This window comes from Synchytrium microbalum (assembly GCF_006535985.1).
Source record: "Synchytrium microbalum strain JEL517 chromosome Unknown SmJEL517_scf0023, whole genome shotgun sequence".
In the NCBI taxonomy this organism is placed as follows: Eukaryota; Fungi; Chytridiomycota; class Chytridiomycetes; order Synchytriales; family Synchytriaceae; genus Synchytrium; species Synchytrium microbalum.
The window spans coordinates 273,410-296,548 of NW_022158372.1; the positions used below are offsets into that span (position 1 = coordinate 273,410).

Below are 23,139 nucleotides of genomic sequence, written 5' to 3' on the forward strand. Positions count from 1 at the left end.
TGTTTTTGGCCAACCTTCCCAAATCATTGCTCTCGCCAACAACCAATCCCCCCTCTTCACATTCTGTAAATGAGTTCAATAAACGGACTAGATTACTAGATCTGGAATATCCTGAGTCAAAGTGCCCAAACACTGGCTACAACAATAGCAGTTCAAGCGACAATGATGGTCCTACTGCCAGCATCAACAGCAACAATAGTAGTGGTAATAGTGTTGCGATGTCTCCCGGATCTTCCCATTCAAACTCTCCGAACAATTATCTCCTCCAAGATGTTCCTAAAGAGAGGGACTTTTATTGGGTGCTAAAACTCAAGGACCAGGAAATCAAGTTGAAGGATGAGGCTCGGCAGCAGATGCAAATGATGCAGTCTGTCCATCAACATCACTCCAAGATGATGGCTGAGCAGGCGCAGCAGCATGCTGATATGATGGAGGTTGCAAACCAAAAGTGTCTGGATCTTATAGAGAAGATGAGGGTTATGGAGCTCGGCTTCCATCAAAGAGAGACAGAGCTTCAGGACCAGAAGCTGGCACTGGCTGCTGAAAAGACTGTCGTATCCCGAGACTACCACGCTCTCCAGGCAAGGCACTACCGTCTGCAACTCGATCACGCCCAGGAGATGCGAGAGCAAAAGGCTCAGAGTGGGGTCTCAGCTGCCAGATCCAAAGTCGGTAAGTAAACCTCTCTGATTTACCTGCTTGATTGTGTGTTTGTTGTGTTTGAAAGCCGACTCGTTAAGAGGATCAGCAAACTGACTGAAATTCTTTTCGTTTAGCCGTTGTTCTGGACCGAGTACGTGTCCGTCTCCACAAGACTCTACAGGAACTACCCGATACACAGGCTCTGGCAGCCTTCCTCAATTTGCACAACTGGCAATTTGATAGGGAACGGGCTCAAATTGCCCACCTCAGCGATGTCTACTATGGGCTAGGCCCAAACATTCTCATGTCAAATGGCAGAGGTGTCTTCAACTCCCTCTCAACTCGGTGCCACACCCTCGACACTCCAAATAACACCGACCTCGAAATCACCTCTTTCCGAAGTACGGAAGAGTATTGGTTTACGAGAGAACTGTGTAGAGCCTTTCATGTTGACTTCAAAGACCGTAAGTGTTCTGGTGACTGGTAGTTTAAGCTTCCCTTCAGTTTTTTTAATCAATCAATTGCTTTTAGCAATTGAGCGGATCGTAGCAGATCACACAAATGCAACGGCTTTTGCCATAAGAAACAATCTTCCATTGCCACCTCCCCTTCCTCATCTTGGTCCTGGTGCTGTTGGTAATGCTGGTGGTAATGCGGCTGCTGGAAACGCTGTGGGTGCTGGTGGTGCTGCTGGTGGTGCTGGTGTTATTGGAGGTTATGGTGGGCCTGGTGGCGCTAATGCAGCAAATCCTCCCGGAATAATCTACTAGGCTTAGTTTCCGACCTCTCAAGGTATGTATGGTATCCGTTTGTTGCAAAAGTGATTCAAAGACTTCACTAACACCATATTCAAACCTCCTGTTAGGTTAAGTACGCCGAAAAGTACAAAGACGTCCCCCAACATATAAGAAATCCCCCTCATCCGATCTCCCCTTTGTAAAAAATAAATCGACTTTGCATCCCTGTATCTTAAAACTTCTCGTTTGGTTTGGCTTCCATCGGTAACAAACACAGCAGGTTGGCCTCTTCTTAACTGACCTTTATGTAGACAGACTGCTACAAAGAGTGTTTTTATGTTCATAAAATTCACCTTTATGCGACATGGCTGACAATCCCGAGTCAGACATCCGTTCTATGGGCGTTACCAGACTGCTTGACCGCCACCATACTTCGGATGCTGACTCGTATTCGATAAAGTTCGACTTTTTTCCTGATACTCCAATAGGCCTTCGGCGTATCATAGCAGTCGTACCACCGATAGACTGGAAATCCGAGTCCTTGTTTTCAAGAGCTTTGAAGGTTAGAATCGTGTCCTTCATACATTCTGGCGAGGAAGTAAAAGACTGAGTAGTCCGTATGCCAGTCGTATGATTTCAGGCGACTTTTACCGATTGTAGGATCCACTTCCTTGTTTGAAATATCTATGACCTCGATTTATATTCACCACGATGAATGCCGAGCACTGACCAGCGAGGAACTTCTCGGCTTTATATTTGCAAATCCCCCAAATAGCAAAGTCGGCGATTTCATCTCTAGTGGGAAATAGTAGCATTAGCTTCAAAGTCGTCAAGAAGAGAGTGAGCATCCAACGTCAATGGAGAAAGGTTTTTCTGGAGTCCCAAATAGCATATGGTCGATTCGCGTGTAAAGACCTAAACGAAGACAGACACATGCAGACCACATCAGATATGCATTGATCGACAACTCAACTACTGTAATTTTAAAGTACATCACTACCCCAGATCTTGATCGCGCCAGCCACCAAATACTTTGATTCTCCAATGTTTGAAACCGCGATGTTTGGATTGTGAGATCAATGAATTCAGCATCGAAGAGGAAGCCGTCTGTTTGCACCGTCGTGTGTGGCTCTCGTGCTGGAGATCCGTCCCTAAATGGAATGGTTATCTTATACTAGCTTATATGTCATTGAAAACAAAGGACGCAACAAATGAAATTATAACGTACTTACCTTGTACGTGCTTGAGGACGTAGTAAGAGTTTGTAGTATTAGATTTGTGCGGATGCTGACCATCAAGTAACTTTGTCTACATGCATGTTTGTTCTCTCTTGTTCTTGGTAATGTCGTGACAAGTGTTGCGTCGCTACTAAGCCAAAAGACCTTGAAAAACGTGCGACACATTCTAAAAGCACAATTCTTGATTCTATACATTACTATGATATATTTTTTGATGTTAGGTATGCGAACAGGTGTCAGGCTTACATATTATGTAGAGTGGTATACAACTATTAACGTGACTTGTCCAAACACACGACCTCTATATAGGTTTCAGCAACTGTCTTGACTGCATGATCCTCAACGTGATCATAAACGCTGCAGCAACAGCCATTGCACCTCCTGCAAAGAGGATTCCAGGCAGGTACGCAGATGTCAGTGTCGTCCCACCGTGAGCTTCAACAATTGTTCCAAAAATGAAGGATGAGAGCAATTGTCCGAATATCCATGGCGTGTATACTACGCCGATGAGGAAGGATGCGCGTACAGCGCCGAATTTTTGCACTATCACTACTGGGAATAGACCTAAGGAATTGACAAAGTTAGCGAAACGAGCACCTGGATAGTTGCTGGTATAACCAATTGTTCAAACTTACTCTGAAATCCACCAGAAGCAAATCCATAAAACATGCTAAACCCCAGCAGAGATCCAAACGCTGTGGCATTCGGCATGACGGCCAATATGGCAACAGCCGAAAGAGTCACCGTCGTAGCAAGCGCATTAAAACACCCTACATAATCAGCACCAAGACCATTCACGACTCGTCCAATCGCGCTTCCGATATTGAACAGGCCTGTTATCAGAGCCGCTGATGACGGGTCGAGGCCAAAACTTCCGGCGTACTGAGACATGAAGAATATTGGGGGAAAGTATCCGAATGCGACTATTGATTCAGCGGATTAGCAAAGAAAACGCAGCGCAATTCTGGATTTTTTCAAGAAAGTGCTCACGGAAGAATCCACCAATGTTGATAACCATCATGGACGGATCCAGTAACAGCTTGAAATCAATCTTGACACGACCAGGTGGATTCCGCACTCGAAGAATCAGGACTGCGAAAGCGAATATTCCAGCACATATGAAGGATGCTATTCTGAATGTCTATTAAAAAGGAGTTTTTGTCGGTTGAGAAAAATAGGAATCTTTATACTGGAGTAAGACAACAAGAGGGCAGGTTTGTTGCAAATCACAATTTGATACATCCAAACCACAATAATATAGTTGCATCGCCCACTCACCCATGACGGTCCAAGTGCATCAATCAGCCTCGCATTAATCAAACTCCATGAAAACCCTCCTATTCCAGATCCAGCTGCTACAAATCCAGTAGCTAGAGCTCTCCATTTCTTGAACTAAAGAATAATACGTAAGTTTCCACAATTTTTTTGGGTCTAACCTTGCACTCACCCACTGCGGCACCAAACTCAATGCAGGCACAAAACACAACGAGCACCCCAGCCCGCACAGCACACCCACACTCAATATCAAATGCCACAACTGTGTGGCAAAGCTAGCGAGAAACAGTCCTAGCGTGTAAACCACACATCCCAGCAATATAGTTCTGCGATGCCCTATTATTGCGGCAAGTTGGCCGATGGGTGCACCAGCTATGAGTGCCATAGTGATGTTGGTCGTGCCGACGAAACTTAGCGAGCTGGTGGAAAAGGGTTGTGTAAGTCACACGTCATCAGCCTTGTTACAGAGATGGTAGTTGGTACCTTGATGATGCAAAATTGACGCTTGCATACTGTCTTTGGAAGACTCCCCAGCTGAACTAATGAGAGGTAAACATGTAAGTTGTGCTTCAAGCAGTTCAAACCATGGTTTTGACATTCCAACAAGATCATTCAACCATCAGGCACCAAACCACTCCAAAGCACTTCCAGATCTCATTTCCAAAGTAAACAAGTCTCAACAAGCACATTGCCGTTTCCTGATCTCTCCAACACATCCTGAAACCCACAATGCAAACCAACTGCAAATGTTACTTACAATAAACCCCCAGCTACAGAAATGCAGCAGGAAGCCAGCAAAGGCAACCACAAGCGCATACCCACGATCCACATCTTTTTCGTATTTGGGAGGTGGTTCGCCCGAATCTACAATTTGTAATGATTCAATGTTTAAAGGTGGGCCTTCCTCGATGATCAGCTTTGATGGATCCATGGAATTGGACTTTATAGAGGTCATTGGGACGGGATCAGGTGTAGTAGAGTTCATGCCATTCAGAGCCGCCATGTTGTGGCCCTCTCCGTTATACTCAGTTCAGTGGAAATGGAGTTTGAGGCAGCTTAAAAAAAGTGATTTGTCACACTCATCAGAAACCCCAGCAGAACAACCGACCGTGGTTGAATTTGTGGTGAATCACGTCCAAAACACGTCAAATCAGATTATACTTCGGGGTATTCTATTATATTTTCCTAAATGCCTTAATGCCTTGGTATAATAATGCTTTGCAGGGTATACATGTTTGTTATGTTCTTCTAAATGGTTTACGTGTACTTGTCAATGACCGCACGCATCGCCTTTGCACTCGACTCGAGCAATGCACCCTCGTCTGCAGACAAGGGTGGTAAGAGTGTGCGTATCAAACCTAAAGAAGAGTAACGTGTGTGTGTTTGAGACGTGTTTGGCGAAAAAAGCGTGGCTCTTTTTACCTCTGCGACCGAGAACTGCTGGAGCAGAAAGGCAGACATCTAGCCCTGGTAGTAAGTGCGAGACTGGTCGTACTAATAGGTTGGAGAAGGACAATAAATACATGATATGTTCTTTTTTGGCATCGAAACTTTGACGACGAGATCACCATGCAATTACCTTGTCTGGTATCAAAAAGACAAGATTCAGCAATGGATGCAGCTACTCCTCCAATTCCGTAATAGGTGCTTCCTTTTGCTTCAATAATCTAGAAGGACAAAATTACCAACATCAATCAAACAATGCACCAAAAACAGTAACCACAGAACTACTTATGGCTGAGCCCTAACCTTATAAGCCTTGTTCTTGACATCAGCAGCAAGCTTGACTCGATCAACAGTCTGCATCTCTGGGAAGGATAGCAAAGGAGTGTTGCCAACAGTAGCTGTGCTCCATCCAACGAATTGAGAATCACCTGTTTTCGTGCGAGAGAGAGCCGAAAAGTCAACATCATTGACAGCAATATAATGAGCTGATGCTTGAAGATCTTACCATGTTCACCCATAACATAAGCATGGATAGCTACGGCAACCAAAGAAGCCACATGTAAGGTTTTGGTATTGGAAATGAACGTCCACAATCATCACACAACACACATACCAGTTTCAGAAACCTTGAGAATATTGGACAAACTGCTTCGCAACCTCGAACTATCCAACATGGTTCCAGATCCCAAGATCTGAGAAGGTGGAAGCTGAGAAATCTTTTGAGCGACATAGGTCAATACGTCACAAGGGTTTGCGACGATAATGACGATCGTGTGTGGATTCATGGGCGACATTTCTTGGAAGACGCTTCGGAGGATTGCGTGATTTCTGTCAATCTAGTTGTTTGACAGGTGTAAGAACAAAAAAAGAACATCAAAGCTTGTATGCTGCTCCAAGGCAGTCAATAGCACATACCAATTCGACTCTAGTTTCACCAGGCCTCTGTTTTGCACCAGCAGTGATGATGACAATGTCACATTGTCCAGCTTCCTTGAATGTCCCGACCTAACGCTCGAGAATTAGATAAAGCTTTGATACTCCAAGAATCAGTAGACCGACCTTGATTTTGGATTCAGATACGAATGCCGAATCTTGTAAATCGAGCACCTCAGCTTCACATCGTGCAGCATCAATGTCCACCAGCAAGAGGAGAGGTGCGACGCGTCGTAAGATGCATGCGTATGCACACTATAGTTGAATAAAGATAGAAGTATAAGTATCGAAGGTTCGACTCGTGTTTGAAATTTAAATCTCCCAAAGCAGCAATGTTGATGATGGTGGACAAGGAACTATTAAGTTCAATCGAACATGACGACCATAGTTGAACGTACAGTGGATCCAACACTTCCTATTAGTAGTCAAAGGGACGGAAATTGAATAAACATCAAATTTTCCAACACTTTCAAGTATTTAACTTGCCTGCTCCGATTATAGCGATTTTGTGCTTTCCATAGAGACCAACGTCTTGAGGCTCTGGAGATGATGATGCCATTTCTATATGATGTTCTTGAAGAGATTATTGAGAACGTCTAACTGATTGTGCTGGCTTGATTCTTGATCGTGGTGGTGATTGTGACTCACTGACTCATACATCGATGGCAAGGTGTAGAGAGATTCGCGTTTCCGAGGTACGGTCTTACGTGTATTTATGTGCTGATGCTACGTTACATTTTTATAGTGCCCTTGATGTCGTTGTGGTTGTGTGAGAAACACGCTGTTGTGTCCTTTGCAAGTCTGCTGGTGGACTTTCGTGATTTCTAGCTGTAGGAATGCAGTTTTCACTCTAAGTCATGTTTAAATATGTACATGCGCGTTTGCATCGAGGATTTGTCGTACACAGGTCTAGAAGAACGGCAAGAACAATTTCACGTGATTATGACAATACTTCAAAACCAAGTTGTCGTCGTATCGAGAGGGAGTTGATCTAGTTCACAAAACGATTTATCAAACGTCAAGCCTATAAGAAACTAACTTGTAAACGGCCAACAAAAAACTGCTTAGACGTCACAATTGTTGACGGGAAGCCGTTCACCCAACACCTGCTACCAAAGACAACAGATGGATTACCTGGCCAAACCTTTCATCATAACCTTAACCATGTATACTCAGTCTTCAACAGCTGACACAACGTTCCCAGCCGTCCTTCGAATCGTAGAAACAAATCCAGATCGCTTTCGAAATAGCATCCGATACTGATCGGATTGGTGCTACAGCTACTGTTGGAAACGTAGCTTTCATGAATAAATGTGGGGTCTTGCAATCTCACATCTTCTATACGAGCTGGGTATCTAGGGGTGATACTTGGCCAGTTTTTGTTGTTGTTGGCGAACAACAGAAAATACCTCGACGTCTATTCAGACTACTGGATCCAAACGAGCTCAAGACAGTGTGCAATTAAGGTGTATGGGAATGGTGCGAGGTGTCCACCTTGTAAAGTTGAAAAGAAGAGGTTGTTAGGATGCAGTGACAATGGCACAAAAAACAAACCTTCAACAGCTAGTATCAATCAACAGTGGTCTTTTCATTACCATACTTCGAGATTCACATTCTGAATTGAAGTTCTATACCTGTTTCATAAAAGGCACTCGAATTGAAAACAAGCCAAAAAGAGAGCATACGAATGTCCCAGCATAATGCTCACTCGTGTAGCCAAAACAGCTTGCAACTCATTTTCTGGTCTGTAGCTTTACATCTCGTTTAGGTTGCGTCGTGTAAGTGCTTTCACGTTGTCTTCCTTTAACACACATGAGCGGAGACGACACCTATATAACAAGAAATTATCAACGTTCTTTTTTGTTTCTGCAAAAGCCGTCAAAGATTACGCACATTCAAAGGTATGAGCAACAGGGAAGATCCAGATCCAGAATGAATTTCCAAGCAAGATAAAAGCTGGGGACTTAAGAATATTTTTAAAGAAAAAAGATATACGATTAAGCATTCACTCTTAGCTGGGACTATCTGTTTGTGCGATGTAGTGGTCGTTAAGTGAGGGGTTGATCAAACCTAGAGCGTTTCAGGTGTTTATTAATTATACAGAAAACAAACCGTTGGATGGTAATGTTTTACATGTTCGTTGGTAAAGGGTCAAACTCTTCACTTTGGAAGCAACAGCACAATTTTGGCTCGAGAAGCACCAAATCGAAAGAAAGAAACAGCGTTTCCATCAGAACAATTGACAGGACATTTCCGACCATCAGCGGGGAAGGATTACCCTTGACATCATTTCCTATACCTCCAGATAATACGAGTTTCAGTCTCATAGGTTGATTTGTCACAAGAAGTGATGCCTTATAATGAGAGAATGTGGAGGTGTCGAGCCATTTGAGCAATGTACATCAGTTAGTGCTTTTTTGCCTTTAATTTCAACTCTCGAGCCTAACATCAGACTGCTGCTGTGAGATACGTGTCATATGATTGCTTTATTCCAGAAAAACATTAAGAAGAAAGTTTAATACCACCAACTGTGTCTCAGGATTAAATCGACACAGTTCCTCTATAAAGCCCCAGGCGAAAATCTAAAAGTTAAATAATTTACTTGACCAAATCCTTCACGGCCTCTACCCAGTCTTCAACAACTGGCATAACATCCTCAACAGTCTTTCTAACAGCATCGACAGCATCTAGGACAAAGTCGATTTCGAGATAATATCCAATAGTAGTCAAGACTGCGGCTGCTGCTACTGTACGGACGGTAGCTTTCATGAGAGGGCGGGGAGGTGTGTAGTCGGGGATTTTCTATAAAGTTGGATATGGCTGTTGAGTCGAAGGGCTATTTGTTGTTGTTGGCTGAACGTACCTCAACATCATATTCAGACCACTTGACCCAGGCAAGTTCAAGCCATTGCATCATCGAGTTGTGTGGGTATAGGGCGAAGTTACCACCTTTGAAATTAAACAATTATTCATTGAGACAATTGTCAAAAAATAGCTGTAATTTCATCATCAGAATACCTTCATTCTTTCCGTTTCGGTACCACGAGTTACATCCTGGGTTTGAATTCCATACCTTTTAATTTCAAAGGTCACATAAGTTACGAAGAACAACGAAAAAAGCAAGAGGAAAAAGTGTTCCATTACTCACTCGAGTAGCCAAAACAGTTTGCAACTCCTTTTGGTACTTTTCTTGCACATCTCGTTTAGGTTGCATTGTGTGAATACCTTTACGTTGCATTCCCTTTATCGATTCACACATGAAGTGGACAGCACCTAAATACAAACGAAGCGTTATTACCGGGAAATGCCTGATTTTCTGCGGTTTACAACATTGTTCAGAAATACACACATTCAATACTGTGAATAGCAGAAAACGATCCTGATCCAGAGTTAGGTCCAAGAGCTAAGAAAAAGTTAGGAAACTGAAGAATAAGATGTTAGTAAGAAAAGGGAAGATACATTTCAATCTAATGTTACTCACTCCAGTAACCATCACAGTACGATGCGTTACGGGACCGTCAGCCCACGCATCCACAAGAGAATGTCCGTATGCTCTCATAGGCACAGGTGGTCGTTGTCCACTAAATCCTGTCTCGAAACCCGTAGCGCAGATTATAGCATCAAATGTTCGTTTGGTTGTTGATGAGCCATCCCTAAACGAGAATACAACAATTAAATTCACAATTTCAGGCACTATGAAAGACAGGAAGAAGCAAAAACGATGGTCAATGTTAGTTTGCAACAACACTCACTTGGGCTCCTTTGTAACAATACCATCTCCCTCAACATGATCAATGCCAGCATCACACAACTCTACATTCGGTCTCTGCACATCCTGCAAATAAGAGGTCGTAGGCAAAATCCTCTTGCACCCCACATCATAGTTGGGCGTCATCTTTGCACGTAACTTGTCATCTTTAATTTGCTGCTTGTACCAAGCTTTAAGCATTTTCTTGGCTCGTGCTTGCGCAGCACTGTTGCGATACATTAGCGGGAAGAAGAGCAGGTCGCTAACAAGGAACCCAAAGTTTCGGAGAGTGCACATTACTCCTGGTACGTATCGGAAAACCCATTTGGCTGTTGCGCTGTAGTGGTCGTTTATGCGGGGAGCAATCCAGCCTGGTGTCTATAGGAAAACCTAGGTTTAGAATTCAAGGGAAAAAAGCGCCAACCAAATCGCAACGATACGTACACGTTGGTAAATAGTCAAGGTCTTAACTTTAGGAGCAATAGCCTGCACTATTTGCACACCAGAAGCACCAGATCCAATCACAGCAACGTCTTGTCCGTCAGTACAGTTAACAGGCTTGTTCCAACGAGCACTGTGTAGGAGAGTACCCTTGAAATCATGTAAGCCTTTAATGTCTGGCCAGTTTGGGTAGACGAGACCTCCAGCACCAGATAGCACGATTTCGGCTTCGTATGTTGATTTCGCGCCAGTATTTACATCTTCCAGTGAGATGACGTAGAGGTGTCGAACTATTCGGATGGTATTAATCAGAGCCTTTCGGTTTATTTTGCCTTCTATTAGCAGCTAAAGGACTGCTTACCTGGATCCCAATCAGCTCCAAGGACCTTGGTATTATATTGAATGTACTTGTGAAGATCGTGTTTGGTGCACTACATTACATTGTTGTGACGATGGTTAACAGTGGTGAAATCGCTTAACGGAAGAGTTTCACCCAAGACAAACTCACCACATGATCCAAATAAGCCCAGATCTCAGCACTTGGCGAGTAGATCTCACTCCAGTCTGGATTCAGCTCAAAACTGAAACTGTACATATGGGAAGCGACATCGCACGCTATGGAATCATACAAGTTTGTTAGACACAGGTGTATGGATCAAGCCGATCGCTTGTAAATCAGTTGCATTCAAGACATACCAGCTCCAGGATAGACATTATCTCTCCACGTTCCTCCCAGCCTAGGAGCCATTTCGAAAGCACGGTATGACTCAATGTCGCAAGACTTGAGCTTATATGCTGCACATATTCCCGAGATTCCTCCACCGATACATGCCACACGGGGTCGGTATACGCCTGAAGAACTCATTTTGATCAAGATCTAAGTGCAAAGATACAGTCAGCAACATGTTTGTTGGTGAATGTTTTCCAATCATCACGAGCGGTCGCTCATTGAGACATGAATGGAATGCATAAGAACAGGTTAGATTACTAGATACTTACCTTCTCGTCTCTCGCCGATACTTGAGCTCTGCTCACAATTCCAGGTCTCGATTTTCAAGCTTTTTCAAGGACAATAATTCATCCACGGTTTGTGCACAAAGGTTGAAATCGGAGTTTGGGGACTCGAGTAGGTTTGCAGGGGATCTCGATGCGATAACAATCTGTCCGAACTACGGTATCAGAGTCAGAGCAGCAGGTATCGCTCAAAGGGTCTGAAAATCACGGTTTAGACTGGAGAGCCAATGCAATCAAGGATTGGTAATCTGAGTTATCCAGCTAGTCAACGATACACGTTCGTTATGGAATTCTATTCATTAATTCCACATGCATGGTTTGGATTCTTACTCTCATAACAATTCAGTGTCGTCACTGCAGCAGCAATGGCCAACCCAAAGCAGTTTTGCAGTTTTGGCAAAGAATCTGCTTTCCAGCCTCCCATATTCGACATAATAAATTTGAGTTTTGATTACTAGATTCGATGTTACGGACCATCATTCATAAGTAATATTGTTTGCTGGCTGTCAAAAGTCTCGGACAATCACAGGGACGCAATTGGAATTTTCACACTTTGCGAAGCATTGTTCAGAGCATCTTTACCTTAATTGCATACGTCGTTCAGTACTTGTGGCGCTATAGCAGCTTCTGTATAATCAGACAACCAGGTTTGCTTGAAGTTGACATTGTTACAATTGCTGTTGCAAATTAGACTGTTTGCAGATGTGTATGGGTCATCGTTTCATGCTTTCTCATAAAAGTCCAAAGTGATTAATAAAATGGCACCATTACTTTGTAATATAAATCGTCTACCGAAGAACATGAAGGATTTGAATCACTACGACCACTGAGACTATAACTCTAAAATGATTGATACAAACATGTTCTTCGAAGAAATCTCGCATAAGAAACTAGCAGCGTCATGTGACTACACTCTTGATTGACTCAGCTGCATTCTTTTGCAAGGTACCAACAACTTCAACCACAAAGTCTACGTTCATGTAGTATCCGACGCTGGTCAGCAAAGCAGTAGCAGCCACTGCTGATACAGCAGTACAGCAGCATTGATAATAAGAAGCGAAGGGTGGTGATTTGGAATTTTTCTGCGAGATGATGAGCGGGTGGTCGAAGACTTGTTTTGTTGTTCAAACAACCACTTTTACTCGATATCATATTCAGACCACCTGATCCAAGCAATCCCCCACCATTGATTAGTTGCTCTCTGAGGATTCAGAGTAAAGTTCTCGCCTAAGAAGTTGAACAAAGTTCTTTCAAACTGGAGACTACAAAACACTACCAAACTGTAACACACCATCGTTCTTGCCATTGCGGTACCATGAGTCACACCCCGGATCAGAATTCCATACCTGTGTATGGGAAAAGAACATCGAGTTAAATCCACGAGAAAAACACAAACAGAGGTAAAACGGAACAAAAGCTCACTCGAGTAGCCCAAACTTTATATAAATTCTTTTCATATTCTTCTTGGCGGTGGTTTCTTCTTCACTCCGTGCAGGAATCCAGTGCAACCAATACAAGCTACTCGTGGCTTGAAGAGCTTGAAAGGTGTCATTTTCACGAAAGATGAGAATGTATGAAGCCAAAAATAGGCAGTAAGCATTGTGCGCGAGGCTGAAATTGCCGACTAGCACTGTAGCAGGCATGATTGACTCCAAATCCTCCTCCTGAAGCTTCGTTTGTTATTGTGAAAAAGGAGAACAATGGTCCTGATTATGTTCAATGTGAAACAGACGACTTTTCGAACTTACCTCAACATCATATTCAGACCATTTAACCCATGCAAGTTCAATCCATTGCATGGTAGCATTGTATGGGTAGAGTGAAAAGTTCTTGCCTTCAAAATCAAAAAAGCGTGTTTGAGAAAGAGGCGATACCACAAAATCCCGACTCGGTCCTCATAGTAAAAATCTTGGACCAAATGCTCACCATCGTTCTGCCCATTACGGTACCAGGAGTTACATCCCGGCTGAGAGTTCGGCTGCTTCCATCGAGCACTGTGTATGAGAGTGCCCTTGGAACCATCCAGCCCTTTAATATCTGGCCATTTAGGATTCACGAGAGCTCCGGCACCAGAGAGGAGGATTTCGGCTTCATAGGTTGACTTGGCTTTGGTTATTGCGTCTTCCAGGCCGATGACGTAGAGGTGGCGAACTAGGTGCAAAAAAACGTCGATTCAGAGCGAGCATTGTCATGACTTTCATCAACAATTGGATACTTTGACAGTTTGTAGTGCATACCTGGATCCCATTCAGTACCGGTAGCGAGAGTCTTGTACTGGATGTAATTGTGCAAATCGTGTTTCTTTGCCTATGAAAGGTGACCAAGCTTAATTACGGTGTTTGAACGATGACCAGTAAAAACGCATCCTTACAGCATTATCGAGGTAGGTCCAGATTTCAGAAGATGGTGAGAATGTTTTACTTCCATTCGGATTAAGCTCCAAACTGAAACTGTATGCTTGCGAGGCCACGTCACAAGCTGTTGTTCATCATCGACAAAAAACCGGCCAAGGAAATGAGATCACTCAGGCTTCTCAGATGAATTCAATAACAGGACGATAAATCAAATATCATACCAGCACCAGGATAGACACTATCTCGCCACGTGCCTCCAAGTTTGGGAGCAAGTTCAAAAGCTCTGAATGAAGCAATGTCCAAACTTTTGAAAGCAGGCAATTCCCGAGATCCCTCCACCGACACAAGCGACACGCGGTCTGTATGTTGAAGACATTTCGGATGTGTTTACTAGTTGGAATCTATCAAATGTGCCGAAGCGTGAGCGAAACATTGTTGAGTTGAAATGCTGCAAGCAATCTGAAAGTTGGCAGCTGTTGGTGTACATGATTCGCAGAATGTAAAGATGGTAAATGAGCGTGTGGACCTTACCTTGCAATCTTATTAGTCGGTTTGTTTGACGATGGGGGGTTTTGCAATGCGTCGATTCGCTGATGGTGGAATCAGTTGTAGCCTCCCTCGTATCATCTCAGACGTGTGTGCGGATGAAATATCGGAAAGCCAGAAAGTGCGCCTAAAAGTTGTCACTGTGTCAATGTGTCCAGGCGATCCATTGCAAGATATCGAATTTCTCAAAATGCCATATCTTGCGTCATGCATTCCGTTTGGACGGGTTATAACTTGATGCCATCTTCAAGCAATGTAGGTTTCGTTGACAGATTCTTTCAGTCCTTATATACAAGAAATGCGTCAATCGATCGTCCAGAGTTTGCTGGTTTCATAACTTATCGCACTATCTCTTAGTCACGGGAGTTACAGCATAGTAACTTCTGGCTGATCAAAGAAGTGTCTGTATTAGAGACTAGACGTTACAACCTCGGGCGGCGTTCGAAAACGTGAAACGGTAGGTAAGTACTGGCCGCAGTTGCTGTGCGAGTGATTTGGTACAGATCTAGATAGATCCACATCGCAAAACCATTGATTCAACATAAATATTCCACTGTAACGGCATAATAGCACTGTTATGGTGGCGAAAAACAAAGCTCTCAAGTATGCGAATACTGGTTCCGTGACTCATATACAATTGTGACAAAGGGCAAACTTACAGCTACAACTGGGTGCTCCATTTGCAAGCACACGAATAAGCTGTCATTTCCCTATCAATCCTTGTTGTCGTTGTCCCTCGCGACGGCATTCCTTTTTTCGAACTTTCGTTTTGTCCAAAGCAAGTTTTCGGAGCCTAGTAGATTACATACAAAAGCAGAGATCCGAGTTGGCCACAACTATGGTGACCAAGCAATCGATGATGTTATGGCGGTCCGTCGCTATAGCTCTCTGTATCTCTCTTGCAAATGCCCAATCATCTGCCATAGCTTTGAGCAGGCACTCCATGACTCTGCTACCTGACGGAAAGACGGTACTTGTCGTAGGTAATGTACCCAAATATGATCACTACCACCGGAGTGGTTTCCTTGTTCTGTACATAGCTTCCGTTTGCTACATTAAAGAATGCTACATTGACAAAACATACCGCAACACATAAGCCTTACTTACTCTACTCACACAAACAATCAGGTGGATTCAGCTACTCAACTGCCACCTCTGCTTTCGTCCGCTCTGGTGCCTCCTATCTCCTGGATCTCGGATCGCTGCAGTGGTCCACAACTGCAAACAGCCCCCCTGTAGAAGCTATATCTCCCGTCTTTCCAAACTCGACATTCTCCTCCTACCTACATGGCGCAACACTATCTGCTGCTGGCGATCGAGTCTGGGCATTCTCATCAAAGTTCTTTGGCTACTATGATATTGCATCAAAGTTGTGGAATGATGCTACAAATGCTGATTTGGCAAACTATCCTAAACCTACCGCTGGAGGTGCTCCTGTTCTTGGGCCTGCTATTGCTGAGGGGTTCAATAAGACTATTAGTGTGCTTGGTATGAGGAGTTTAACTCAATTCACGATCTGTTAACGGAGATTTTTTGCTCACACTCTCATCCAAAAAGGGTTGGCCGTGGATCAAACTCAAGGTGCTGCTAACGCTGGACGACAACCAGTGTTTTATGGATTGGATACTACAGCTGGTGGATGGACAAACTATGGTCTAGTTAATCTCAACATTACTGGTTAGTATCGAATCGATGATTTGACGATGTAAAAAGCCAGCATTTGATATTTTTTGCTCACAACTATCTATAGGTGCTGGATGGTTCTTTCCATCATCAATGACACGAATTGGCGATGTCCTCATTGTATTCGGTCCTGGATTGTTGGCATATGATCTGACTACCCAAAAATGGACGAACGTTACTGCTTTGGGTGTTAATGGTCCTTCATTCCCTCGTGGTTCTCATGCTGTTGCTTCTCAAGGAAGTCGCATGTATCTATCTGTAAGTTTCTAGTCTTGCTGTCGATGTTCTCTCCATAGACTTGCCAAAGCAAAATAACCCGTTGTGATGGGAAGCCAATGAGTTGTTGTTACTCACGTCTCTTACTAGGGTGGTGTAAACGTAAACTCTATTGGTGCATCAACCACAGGTGCCTTCTCCTTGTACAATGACTTTTGGAGTCTCGAGACCTTCAACAGCAAGGTACACCAAAACGGCGATTGATGTGTCTTCAGAGCTCTCGCTTTCCCGCATTCTAATGCTCATGATACTTATAGGACTATTTGACTTGGACATGGAAGAGCATCGCCACCGCCGGTGTAGCAAATGCTCCAGCCGCTCGATATGGACATGCCATGGTCGTAACTCCTTCAAACAATGCCTACGTATTCGGCGGCGACTCATCAACCGCCAACGATACCCCCGACAATACCATCTACAATCTAGACACAAATGCAGGCACATGGTCTATAGCCGCCGCACAATCCGGATCACTGTCATCCACATCACTAGCCTTAATCCTGGGCTTTGTGCTGGGCGGTGGTCTAGTCCTCATCTGCATCCCAGCGGTATTATTATATCTGTACAAACGTCGTAAAGGTGGATTTAAACGTGGCGGCAATAGTAGTGGTGGCATGAATGTTAAAAAAGGTGGTGCTTCGGCTGGACCCAAAGATTATGAAGCCGTGCCTCCGAAAGATGAGCATTCACTTGCCGTACCGTTTGCTGCTACATCTGCAATGGCACTAAACACGGAACAGCGTAAATCTAGTCTGAGAAACTCGGGCTTGTCGGCCAGAGACCAGATTCTCATGTCTGGATTGGTTGCGCTCGGTGCTGATGAGGCATCTGGTATGAAGACTATTCAGCCGCGTGGTGAATCGGAGGGTGTTGTGGCTGGAGTTACGGAAGCTGAGGGTGCTGGTATTCCTGTTGTCGCTGTGAGAAATTATCAACCACGTATGGATGATGAGTTGGCGATGGCTGTTGGGGATACTATTATCGTTAAGTAAGTGGCGTACGTTGTTGGAGGTAGTGAGATCCATGTAGTGGCGGCCTTGACTGCTATTTTTCGCGCTTGAGTTTTCGCTTGGTTCGCTACACCGAATCTCACAAATGTTTTCTTTTGATTCAAACAGGAGGCTCTTTGAAGATGGATGGGCAGAAGGCTCCAACAAGGACGCTCACGGTATTTTCCCAGTCGCTGCAACCACCTTGTCCACAACCGATGCTTCCGCCATTGCTGTGCCGTCCATGGCTCCTCACTCTGAGAGAGTTGCTCCAGTTGTAGTCAACAGCGATGGTAATAATGCAGTTACTGAACACTTGTTGCAGAGTGGTAGTATCTCAAATGTTGAATGTAAGCAATATGTTACCCCCTTGTGTGCATTTTTTGCTGAGTGGTTTGTTGAAGATTAATACTGACATAAATCGCCAATAGATGAGAAATTGAATGGTGCACCCGTTCCAGCTGCTCCCAGAGTTGACGATGGCAGCAAGATAACAGAAGCTGAAGAAGTTACGCAGCCTTTGCTTAGCGAGTAAGATGATGCAGGATTGGGTTATTGTATGTTTGGGAAGAAAAGAGGAGTGGAGAGGGGGTCTTTAAAGTAGCGGTTTGAGTGGAAGTGAGATCAAGAGAAGTTTGTTCTATATATTTGAAAGTTGTATTCTATTTTCCTTTTCGCTTTTTGTGCTCGGCAAGTAACAAGTAAGAGTTTGCATTTCAGAGAGGTATGATGATGTTGTTGTTGTTGTTCGATCGAGGTCGTGTGTGTTGGGTTTGCGTTTGCAATGTTCACCACTCGTTGCATCAGGCTGGACGCAAAGTGAGATTCAGCAACTAAGACCATTATGGACGTGAGTTTTGAGATCGTTTTCTAAAGTTGAAGAAGATCGAAGTCTCTCCAAGCACAAGCAAGGCAGCTTTATATTACACCCAACGCCTTCAACAAAAAGTTTCGGGCGGTTTGGTAGTAGCAATCCTCGTTCTGAATTTGCAAAACGAAACAAAAGCAGGTTGAACAAGACTACCAGAAGCATTCTGATATTATTATGCCAACCGTCCTATCTCATTACCTGGAACGCCTCGGCGTACTTGTACTCGGAATGATGGTGCTTTGTGTTTTGGCTGGTAGAGTAACAACGCAGTTGTTGTCTCCGAGCAGTCCTAGTCTCATCAATAATCAAATCTAATTTCAACATCATCCATCAATCTTTTAGCTACCGCAATACAATTCACTGGTTCCTGGACCATCATCCGTCGAGCCGTCATCCAACAATTGGGATGGCGATGGCCAGTGTGCTTTGACGAAGAGCACAAGAAGACGGACGCGCGACTGCAGGATGCAAGGAATGAGGTTCATGAAATTTTGTTAAGGAATTATGAGCTGGCACGACAGGTGCAAGAGCGCGAGGTAAAAAATCTCCACCGAGTTTTCAATGTCACTATGACATTTTGTGGAGCAACAATTTAAATACTGTTCTTCTTCATTTTGACACGCAGAATATCGTCACAAGTGTAAAGGCCGACTTTAAGAAACTCGAAGACGACTGGTATCGCAAACACAATGGACTCATAGATGCCGAATCTCAGATAAAGGAACTTGGCAGTCAGGTTGGAGTACTGAAACATGCATTGTATACTCAGAGTGAATCAACTGAGGAGATGATTACATCGCGGACACGAGCAGCAGAGCGACACGCTCGATCTCGGATCGAAGAAGCCCGGAGTGAAGCTGAACGTCGGGTACAAGAAGCTCTGAGCGATCCGGAAGGGCACAACCTGGCAGGTCTGAAGAAGACGGCTATGAAAGAGGCGAGAGCTCAGATACAAGCTGAACAGAGGGAAGCTGCGTCTCGGATGCGGATTGGTCCACGACAAAGTGCTGTTACTCGAGAGGAGATGCTACAGCGAGAACACGTAAAGATGGAAGCGTTGGAGAAGGAGAACGAGAGGCTTGTAGGAGAGAATCTCGAGTTGCGGGTGGGTCTTGGGACGGCGGGGCCAGTGGTTGTAAGTGTTTGGTTATTGGAAGGGACGGTTTTTATCATTGGGAGCAAGAAGCTTATACTCTTCGTTTCTCTTTTCAGAATCACCAGAATCCCCCATTCCGCCAGCCTCCTCCACAACCAATTCCAAACCATCATCCACAATCGGCTCAAAACGAACAAACTCCTCCTAGTAGCCCACTTCAACAAGCACATCCAGAACCTCAGCCTAGCCAGCTGCCTCGTCCACCTTGGCCTGGAATTCTAAAGGCTACTCCTGGCACTGCATCTCAACCAGTACGAAAATATGTGTTTTCTCATGAGTCTAATACAACAGCTAACCACGCCTTTCTCAGGGAGTTGATCCACTAATCAAGGCCGCTTGGAGGCACGTCTCTGCCGAAATGGATATAGTTGGAGTCAACTTGCGTGCGGCTGCAGATCAACGAGCAGCAGAGCGTGAGGCTGGTTACAGGAGGAATCCGCAGGTTCGCACTGCTGGCATATCGGAACGCACCAGGGAGATTTTGGCGGAGAGGGAGCTGCTTAATCGGCCGAATTTCAATGGGTTTACGTTTTATGATCAGGAGAGTAGGGCATAGGTGGTGTAGGTGTGGATCGCTGTGTATGGCAGTAAACGTTCAATGTGCAGGGCAGATCGAGGAAGTAATAAATAAGAGTTTGCATTTCAGAAAATGTGTGATGATGTTGTGTCCGTCAAGGTCTCGTATGTGTTGAGTTTGCCAGGCCATATTCACGAGTAACTTGAATGATGGACGCAAAGTGAGATTCAACAACTAGAACCTTTGACAGCGTGACATCTTATATTCTGCATACTACAATGACAGTCGAATCAAGGCATGCCAGTATCATTAGACGCCCACGGGCGTGAAAAAGTCTCCGGCGGTGAATCCGGTTGTGAATGACTTGTTCAATGTAACAAAAACTAATCCACTTCCACAGTTTCAAACGAGCTGGCTGGCAGGCGAGACATCTTGTACGCAAAACATGGCAGTGTTTTTCATTGATACAATAGGCTCAAACCCGGTGTTCATCTTGCTGGAACGTCTTTGTCAATTCTGTCTTGGGATTGCGGTTGTCATTGGTTTGGCTGGTAGAAACCTTTGGCAGAGATAGTTCGTTCTCAAGCAGCTTCGTCAAGATTGGTGAATAATTTTATGAACACATTTTCGGTACTTTGCTAGGTTTTGCTCTGCGATGCTTTGACAACCAAGCACCCTCATCACATCTGGAACGCAACCTGAAAGAGGTCGAGTCGGCATTGGACGACTCAAGGAATCAAGTTGCTACGTTGTCAGTGGAAAATGACGAGCTTAAAGTACGGATAGTGGATATCAAGGAGGTAACAATGCTGTGGGTTTCATTGCAAGTCACACATACAACACAACACGCACAACAAACCCTCCCGAACCTCACATCCAAACTTACTCCCTTGGTATTTAGAACGTCTCCAAACTTAAACATGACTTGTTTCTTCGAGACCGGGCGATCAAGGAAGCTGCAAGTAGGGAATTCCGTCTGAACAAAGAAATGACAGAATTACGGCGTCCAGTGGAGGCTGTGACAGAAGACGCACGGAAGGCTGCTGATGCGCTGGTCCAGGAAGCAAGGAGGGAGGCTGAGTCGCTGGTGAAGGATGCGAAACGACGCAAGCAGGAAATACTGGCATCGGCTACATCGTTTGACGAGGTAAGTAAACTAAGACGCATGGGACGGTTATTCAGCAAAATACAACTCTAATACGTGACTCTACTTATTCCTTTCTTTTTTGGTGGCAGGGAACCTATAACGCATTATTGACGACGCAAATCGCCAATCTACGAGATAAGTTATCACTAAAGGAAAAAGCTCATGAGCAAGCTTTATCACTGAAAGAAAACGCACACGAGAAAGCTATTACAGACATCAAGAAGGATGCCGAGTCTCGGTTTCGAATATTGTATGGCGAAGAAGCTGCTTCTCTCAGAGCTGAGATGCGGATTCACAAGGAGTTGGTAGATGCTGAAAAGGCAGAGTGTCAGTCATTAAAAGACGAGATTGCTAGGCTGCGGGGAGTGATTGTAAGTAGTGGTTGTTGAAAACTTTGTGCTCCACAGTTCTAAAGTTTTCGTTTGTTTGTTGGGTGTTTAGGATCGCGTTGAGGGTGGAAATCTAGATCGTCAAATCAACCGTCATGCCGCTCCCGTCAATGTAAATACAACGCCTCCTAGCTCTCCTCCACCTGGAGCTCTTCCCCATCAAGTACGAAAACTTTTCCACAGACAAACAACGATAGTTGACAACAACATCCATTCTTCTCCTAGACAATTTGAGGAAAGCAAAAACACAGGGATACGATAAGCAACGCTGCGTGGTCTGCTGACTTCCGAAGGAGGTGTGGAGGAGCAGCAGATCGTGTCAGCGACAACAACAACCCATTGTTTCGAGCTTTGGGTGGTTTGAATGTGTAGATTGGTTGAGGATGTTAAGATTTAGAATAGGTATATGATTAGGTCTTGATTGATTGAATGTACGTAATGTTTTGCCAAGGAGAAATCAAATATCAAACTTGGAATTCGGAGACGTTTGAAGGCTTGGAAGGTTGAAAGCATTGAGAACCGCAGAGCCGCATTTAAAAACACGTACCAGTTCGGTTTGGATTTCTTGACTTGGTCTTCCAATAGCATTCCATTGACGCGAAAACCTCAAGGTTGATGAAAGGACAGGGTGACTTGCTACCAGTACACTAAGGTATGAAGCGAGAAGTATACGTTCGTTTCGATTGTTAAATAGTTGCACCAATCCATGCATTCGATATTCTGTTCTCACTCTCGTTTCCTCTAATATCAACGTGACCAAACATCTTTCGACAAAACAAACAGTCAGAACTAGCCTTTGCCTTTCAATTTTAATGTCATGGCTGGTAAAAACTTTCATTGGTCTTCTCCTTTGTGCTCTTGTTGCAGACCATCAAGACATTTCATCCAGAATCATTCATTTCAGAGAAAAGTAATGAATCTAGTTTTAATCTATCGTTTAATCTATCTTTCTTCGCATCCAGGAAGTCTTGCATGGAAGGCCGGATCTCTCCTCGGAGCTACATCCGTAATATTAGGAGCATTTGGTGCTCATGGCTTACAATCTCGTCTCGCGTCGCTACCAGATGGAGCTCGTAAGAATCTACTTCCTTTGGGACTTCCGTATGAAAAGAACTAAAGAAGTGATTCTTAACAATCTATCAAAGGTCGTCTCGATAACTGGAAGACTGCTGCCCACTATCAAGCTATACATTCTCTTGCCTTACTCGCACTCTCAATACGACAATCCCAAACACGCTCACAAAGTAGAGCAGCGACGTACTTGTTTATTGCTGGTGTTGTGGGGTTCAGTGGGAGTTTGTATCTGTTGACGTTGGATTCGGAGAAAAAGTATCATAAAGTTTTGGGTAATGTTGTCCTTGTGTTGGTCTTTTGTTCGTGTGTGATGAACTCATATTCTTTGAATATTTAGGACCTATTACTCCTTTGGGTGGTCTGGCTCTTATTGGTGGCTGGGTCGCTCTTTCTCTCTTGTAGAAAAGATGAAGGGGTTTCGTTTCCTTGTAACAGTTTGTAAAACAAATGAAGTATATTCCTCAACTCGACAAACAGAACGTACAAGTGATGAGAAGATTTGTTTTTGGTCAATTATTAGAAGTTTCTATTGGTATGCAAAGAGGGAAAAATCTAGAATCAAATCTAGAATTTGGAAACGTTCACAGAATCAGGATATCTCCCAAGGTGCATTTGCTCTCAACAGGAATACTGGGACCCAGTCTGTTGGTGGATATGGCCCCA

The 23,139-nt window shown here is 44.1% G+C and overlaps 4 protein-coding genes across 4 annotated transcripts; 1 reads left to right on the plus strand and 3 right to left on the minus strand.

Moving 5' to 3' along the window:
- Nucleotides 1-2,918: 2,918 nt before the first annotated feature.
- SmJEL517_g03948 (uncharacterized protein) lies at nucleotides 2,919-4,895 on the minus strand (the record flags this gene model as incomplete). Its single annotated transcript, XM_031169876.1, has 7 exons — nucleotides 2,919-3,181; nucleotides 3,253-3,540; nucleotides 3,608-3,758; nucleotides 3,896-4,009; nucleotides 4,065-4,311; nucleotides 4,376-4,431; nucleotides 4,650-4,895. The coding sequence occupies 7 exons, from the start codon at nucleotides 4,893-4,895 to the stop codon at nucleotides 2,919-2,921; spliced, it is 1,365 nt and encodes a 454-aa protein (XP_031024171.1).
- A 254-nt stretch (nucleotides 4,896-5,149) lies between these two features.
- On the minus strand, nucleotides 5,150-6,830 carry SmJEL517_g03949 (L-lactate dehydrogenase; the record flags this gene model as incomplete). The annotated part of the gene is made up of 10 exons (XM_031169877.1): nucleotides 5,150-5,250; nucleotides 5,315-5,386; nucleotides 5,472-5,559; nucleotides 5,642-5,766; nucleotides 5,844-5,873; nucleotides 5,952-6,174; nucleotides 6,254-6,343; nucleotides 6,398-6,526; nucleotides 6,670-6,686; nucleotides 6,797-6,830. 10 exons carry the CDS (start codon nucleotides 6,828-6,830, stop codon nucleotides 5,150-5,152), a joined length of 909 nt encoding a protein of 302 aa, XP_031024170.1.
- Nucleotides 6,831-8,869: 2,039 nt separating this feature from the next.
- Nucleotides 8,870-14,261, minus strand: SmJEL517_g03950 (uncharacterized protein; the record flags this gene model as incomplete). Its single annotated transcript, XM_031169878.1, has 17 exons — nucleotides 8,870-9,073; nucleotides 9,135-9,220; nucleotides 9,290-9,344; nucleotides 9,420-9,544; nucleotides 9,617-9,674; nucleotides 9,753-9,924; nucleotides 10,024-10,397; nucleotides 10,464-10,750; nucleotides 10,822-10,891; nucleotides 10,969-11,075; nucleotides 11,157-11,337; nucleotides 13,223-13,308; nucleotides 13,401-13,625; nucleotides 13,712-13,781; nucleotides 13,846-13,952; nucleotides 14,050-14,161; nucleotides 14,220-14,261. The coding sequence occupies 17 exons, from the start codon at nucleotides 14,259-14,261 to the stop codon at nucleotides 8,870-8,872; spliced, it is 2,361 nt and encodes a 786-aa protein (XP_031024191.1).
- Nucleotides 14,262-22,315: 8,054 nt separating this feature from the next.
- On the plus strand, nucleotides 22,316-22,878 carry SmJEL517_g03951 (uncharacterized protein; the record flags this gene model as incomplete). The annotated part of the gene is made up of 3 exons (XM_031169879.1): nucleotides 22,316-22,475; nucleotides 22,548-22,748; nucleotides 22,814-22,878. The coding sequence occupies 3 exons, from the start codon at nucleotides 22,316-22,318 to the stop codon at nucleotides 22,876-22,878; spliced, it is 426 nt and encodes a 141-aa protein (XP_031024192.1).
- Between the last annotated feature and the right edge of the window lie 261 nt (nucleotides 22,879-23,139).